We start from the raw sequence: 6,438 nt of genomic DNA, 5'->3' as shown, positions 1-6,438 counted from the left end.
TGTAAAGGTCAAGTACTCATTTGAGCAAGGCACCTACCCCAACTGCTTCCTTGGCACCGCAGCAGTTGCTACCCAGTGCTCCGAGTTTGTGTGTGTTCACAGCTCACTGTGTGCTGTGTGTGTGTGTGTGTGTGTGTGTGTGTGTGTGTGTGTGTGTGTGTGTGTGTGTGTGTGTGTGTGTGTGTGTGTTTTACTAATCACAAATGGGTAAAATGCAGAGAAATAATTTCCCCCGGGATAGAATCTATCTATTATATGTGTTGGATCTTTTACTTGAACTCATGAGAAATTAATGTATTGCATTCATATTGTTGTTCAGTATAAAATGATATGCATTTTATAGTCTGATTCCCAATGGAAAGATTTTATGAAGATGAATGGCCAGTATTTTATGAGTCACAGTGGGTCTGAATCCTTATGGATGTCAGCCAAAAGCATTAGCTGAGATATAAATATAAATGATTTCAAAAGTAATTTACTTGGATCAATGCATATGAATCACAGTTGGATAAGTGCATGTAATAACATAGAACAAAATAAAAAAAATCTGATTACATCACCTGGATACTCATGCACATCATGCTATGGAATAACACTAATTCTGATAGATAGTCTGGGTAGTGTTCAACTACAATCTGCAATCTGTTCAATCTGCTGTTTGCCTAGTACAGTATATATAGTAAGCCCATATGAGTATTTAGATGTGTGAGTGTTGAGACTGACCAAATTGTGCAGTGTGAACATTTCTTTCTTGTTAATTTGGCTGACATAGAGTGACTTACTTACACCAATTATTAAAAGGGCCAGTCTCCCTGGAGCAACTCAAGGGCACAACGGTAGTAGCCAGAAATAAAACCCACAACTTTTTCTGGTTATGGTATGCAAGCCCAGCTCCTTACTACACCACCACGGCCCATAATGTTTGTGCACAGCTAACCAGAGGTTGCACTGATTGATATGTGGTTGATGATGTCATACCTACTTCCCCCTTCTGTCCCTTCTCCCCTCTCCGTCCGTCCCTGCCGTCTCTGCCTGGGATCCCGTTGAAGCCGTCATCCCCTGGCGGGCCCGGAGGGCCCGGTTTACCTGGCGCGCCAGGTAAGCCGGGGACACTGCAGATGTAACGGGGTGAGGCCACTCGAGGTTTGGTGTCCAACAGCTGCCCAGTCACGAACTGAAACAGACAGACCACACCCACAAGGACCCACATCCTTAGGCCTACAACAGGGAAGAGAGAAAAAAGTCACGACACTCTCCCAGGCCCTATGACAGACAATAAAGTAATTATGGGCCCTCCGATAATATATAGGAATATTGCCCCATGCCTGTCACTGTCAGTTTGTCAGATATTTGTGAGAATGGCAATAAAGCCAAGAAAACATTTCAGAGCTCACACACAAATGACAAGAACATTATCAGAAACGGCAAGTCTGCTTGCTTCTGGATATTTCAAAATTCCAGACAAAAATAAGATGAATGTAAAAACTATTGTAGCTTTATCATATGATGTTGCTTTGGAACTGGTCTTTCATACATGGTAATGCTATTAATGTCGTTCTACATTAAACTGTCATTCTAATACATAAACTGTCTAAGAGTACACAGAGTAAGATTTGTGGTATTGACAAGATGCCATGTCTTCTCACACACGAAAACACACTTTGTCCTGAAAGTGTCAAGGAAAGCATCTTCAAAAACATATGAAATCCAGACTCAGAGCTCCTAAGGACATCCCAGTGTTCATAAACAAGATGCCTCAGTCGGGCTGACAAAGGAGATGGTCTGCTCATAAAACACCATGTGCCGGGATCACGTCTCACGTCTCAGTGCTCACCAAAGACATTCAGTGTGGAGGACAGATGGAAGATTCACATTCTGATTCAGCAGAGCTGGATCTACCGCTGGGAAATGTTTTTCACAACACAAGCTCAGGGTATGCAAGCAATTAATCTCTAAACTAACCCCCCACACACACACACACACACACACAATATCCCTCTTCCATGGATGTGCTCATGTAATAGCCTTTAAACTGCAATAATATACAGTCCCTCTGTCTTTTGTCAGTCAGTTCTACCTCTTTATATAACAGAGAGGAAATGAGCACCCCTCATGCTGACCCCCGTGTTAATGTGCGTTCTGTGCGCACGGGTCCAGGGAGAGTAGCCAGCGCTGGGCTCCTCCAGCCTGCCTCCTAATGCATTCCACAGTCGTGATGTAACAGCCAAATAATTGTGTCAGAGACAAACTTGGTCGTGAGATCTGCCTCTACAGATCCAGCAGCTCAAACATGGAAATATGAACATCAGCTCACCCACATGTAGAGACACATTCAGACACACACACACACAGATACACACAGAGATACACACACACACACACACACACACACACACACACAAAGAGAGACAAGCAGACACACACCCACACACGCACAGCCTGTATGAGACTAGAGGGGGTTGTAATTATCCCTTTAAGAATGGATGTTTTGCAAGTCTTCACCCCCTGCACTTTCTGGACCTTTGATAGTTCTAATGGCACTGTAAGATGACCTCATGAACAATAAACTCTAGAATGTCACCTCTGAGAGAAGCAGATGAAACTGGAAGATTTCACAACCTAGCCTAATTAATTCCATATGGTCGTTCTTCTTAAAGAATGGTTATGATGAACAAATTGTGAAATTGTGACATTGTCTTTTTTTCAAATGGTACAAATTAATGCTTATAACAGCTAAAGGCAACGTATGTCAGAGATAATGTGATCAAAAACTGAAAATGGGCAGTGATGGCCGACCCAAGTCAGTTGACTGCTAATTTGATATGTGTTTATCATAGTTTGTTGTAGTATTTGGCAGAGGCAATTGGTCTAAAAGCAACTGTTTTATCCAACTAAGACACCCTGATGAAAAATGGAAAGTTGCTAAGAAGAGATAGAAAAAATAAAACCTTGATGATTATTCATTTCATAAGATTGTTCACAAACCCAACCAGAAGAAACCGATTTTCTTGAACAAAAACACCAGCGTTGTTCTATATTTTTTGGGTCTGACATTTCTAAGAAATAACAAATACAACTCTTTTCATTTTAAACCCCTGAGGAATCATGTCAGATTCAGATATATTTTAGTACATAGGTTGTTTATATACTCAAGCAGCCGCAAAATGAGAAACAGAGAGAAAGAGCAGGGCAGGGTTTGGGGTGTCTGGGAAACTTCTGTCAGTAATGTGGGTGAATCGATCTGTGCATATTCCGTTTCCATGACTACACAGAAATGTTTTGACGAGTAGAGTGGGGAGGATGTCACAGATGCTGTCTTTGGACTGACAATAGATGCCACACACACACACACACACACACACACACACACACACACACACGCACACACACACATGCGCATGCACACACGCACACACAATTAATGGGTTGCATTTGCTTAAGCAATGTTCACAAGGGACACATGTTCATGATTTAAAGACTGTAAATCCCTAATAAGCTGTGTTTTCAGACCATTTGATTTCATTTCGCAGTGTGTCACCGTCTGTCACATCTGTCATTGGACAGTTATGTTGAAAATACGTTTACAGATGCCCTCTACATATTTTGTAGAGTTTCTAGATATATAACCACAGAAAAACTTAAAGAAAGCCTTCACCTAATTATATTCGGAAAATGTAATAGTCACATGGACTGAACATGTTATGAAGAAATGAAATCATACATTAGTTATGGACATACAAATCACTTCACAAAGAGTTATAAGTTAAGTAAACATGTAGAGTAACATAGATGCAGGTCATGTTTTCTTATGGGGATATCATTTCACAATAACATTACTTTAACACAAGGGGATGGGAATATTGAACAATTATACTGTTGCATTTGTTCCAGACCTGATAATGTGTGTTCACATGATTTGCAGGAGCTGCAACATTACAATTTTTGTATTGTATATATTTTGTGTGATTGTCTAAATGTCTGTAGTATAATGCCAAAGTCATTTAAAGGTTTTCCTGAAGCTCTGGTAAATACACATACAGGGGAAGACATAATTAAAATATGTATGGTAAAGATAGTCTCATCCTTTACCCCTACAAACTGCTGTACCTCTATGCACACCAGTTGCAAGAGCATTTTTAAAGAATGTCAGAGAATCCATCCATCTTACCTTGTTAAAAGTGTGCTGTCTGCAGTCGCTGATGATGCTGTTGCTGTCTTGATTGTTTTGATGTCTGTTTTCAGTGTTGTGACATTTCCATGGCAATAAGATATATGAGTCCCTTTACTCGTCCTGCTCAGTTCATCAGTCCCTCTATCCCACTGTCTCTGTGCGCTTAACATCTGTGGTCATGTGGCTGTGTGTCTGTGCTGCACAGATCTGCTAGTGTACTATATGCACGTGTGTGTGTGTGTGTGGGGGGGTATGTGTGTGTGTGTGTCTGTGTGTGTGTGTGTGTCACTGCCACAGAGCCTTCTCAACTCCCACCCCTTTCTCTCTCTCCTTCAGCTCCCTCACTCTCTCCCTCCCTCCTCTAGATCCCTCACTCTTTCTCTCTCCCTCCTTCAGCACCCTCACTCTCTCCCTACCTCACTCTCTCCCTACCTCCTCTAGATCCCTCCCTCACTCTCTCTCTCCCTCCCTCCTCTAGATCCCTAACTCTCTTCCTCCCTCACTCACTCACTCCCTCTCTCACTTTATGAAACAAATAGAACACGTGTAATAGATATAGTTTGCAAACTAATGAATTTATAATGTCAATGTGTGAATTGTGTGCACAATTCTTCAATTAGCTATCAATAATTATCCATAAGAGATATCATGTCTATTCTGTGTTGCTATTTTCAAGTATGGATCTAAGGCACATTTAGAGAAAGTACTGTATGCCTATTTGGCAATACACGTGTGTGTGTGCCTGCGTGTGAGTGTGTGCATACCTGTGTGTGTGTGTGTGTGTGTGTGTGTGTGTGTGCATGTGCAGGCCTGTGTGTGTGTGTGTGTATGTGTGTGTGTGTGTGTGTGTGCATGTGCAGGCCTGTGTGTGTGTGTGTGTGTGTGTGTGTGTGTGTGTGTGTGTGTGTGTGTGTGTGTGTGTGTTTGTGTGTTTGTGAGTTTTTGTGTGTGTGTGTGTGTGTGTGTGTGTGTGTGTGTGTGTTTGTGCATGTGTGTGTGTAAACCTGAGTTGAAATGGCAGAGCCCTCAGTAAAAGCTCATCTTTTTGTATCACCAATAAGAACAATGCGCCTGCAATTCCTCTGTGAACCTTGAGCCTTTTTCAGGGCAGCATAGAGATGTCCCTTAAAGGGAAGCCTCTACTAGGTGTGGTCTGTTCTCTCAGGTCTGATACTTCCGACAGACAGACAGATCCTATTAGAGTGGATCTTATTGATAGTACTTCGAATCTGTTTTCATTCACATTTGTGTCAACATAATGTTTATAGACATAATTTTGTATGACGTTTCTAAATACTGTGGAACACTTATCTTTGCTGCCATCTTGTGGTCATTGACAGAAATGCTGCTGATCAAAGTTTATGCAATGCATGGACAGCTCTTGGTCCAATTTCCTGAACTGTCATAATCCTAAGTAGCTTGAAAAGTCCCTTTATGACTAAGTTATTCGAAAAGTCCCTTTTACGAGCATTTTATGATTTTCTGGTAATTTCCTGGAACCAATATTGGTTCAGAACGGATTTGAGTGAGTCAGTATTTTCAGCTGCAATAGCAAAGAAGACACTAGTGGATGTATAGGGAGATATATTGGGAGGAGTGAGTATTCCTCAATGGAGCCAGCTTCTTTTGGTGGCAGCCCTGATGTTGGTTGACAAGACAACTTCAGACTTGTCAAAGTCCCCTTTCACTCCAGTGGATATGGTGGAGTGAGGCTGTAGAAATATCAGAATTTAACTGAAATGTAATACCATGTGACTAATTTGAAGGACACACTGTGCTGTCACCATGTGTCCATGTTGTGTGTGTGTGTGTGTGTGTGTGTATGCATAATAGCTATATTATAGCTATACTGTATTATATTAGCCTGTTGGGTTATGTAAGCAAGTAGAATGTCCCCTTTATTAAGTTAATGTCAAATATATTTTCTGGTATCTTCCTGACACCCACAGGCTTATTCTACTTGCCATTTTTGTGTGCCATTTTCCTGTAATCCTGTCATTCTGCCCATTCTGTGAGATTAAGCCTTTGTTTTTCCTTTAACAGGTTTATGGCTTAAATTAATATAGCAAAACCATCTACCAGACTACCAAGCACAACAAGGACAACTACTATCTCATAATTATGACCTAGTATCTATTGTTATGACTTATCTCAAAATTGTGACTATGACTATGCATCTCATATGAGACAGTTTGTGACCTTTTTTTTCAAGTGGCGGAAAGGCTTTCATACTCTAAAGCCACTTTTTCCATATTTTATTAACCTTT

General features: G+C 41.1%; 1 protein-coding gene across 1 annotated transcript in view; it reads right to left on the bottom strand.

The window, feature by feature from the left end:
* Nucleotides 1–4,366, bottom strand: part of LOC125300419 (complement C1q tumor necrosis factor-related protein 7) — a 6,098-nt gene extending 1,732 nt beyond the window's left edge. The window contains exons 1-2 of the mRNA XM_048252342.1: nt 4,169–4,366; nt 979–1,218 (exon numbers count right to left, since the gene is read on the bottom strand). Coding sequence (XP_048108299.1) covers nt 979–1,210 — 232 coding nt within the window. The 5' untranslated portion in view covers nt 1,211–1,218; nt 4,169–4,366. The remainder of the gene's footprint in view (nt 1–978; nt 1,219–4,168) is intronic.
* Between the last annotated feature and the right edge of the window lie 2,072 nt (nt 4,367–6,438).

This window comes from Alosa alosa, chromosome 9, assembly GCF_017589495.1.
Source record: "Alosa alosa isolate M-15738 ecotype Scorff River chromosome 9, AALO_Geno_1.1, whole genome shotgun sequence".
Lineage (NCBI taxonomy): Eukaryota > Metazoa > Chordata > Actinopteri > Clupeiformes > Clupeidae > Alosa > Alosa alosa.
This window is presented reverse-complemented; position numbering and strand designations above follow the sequence as displayed.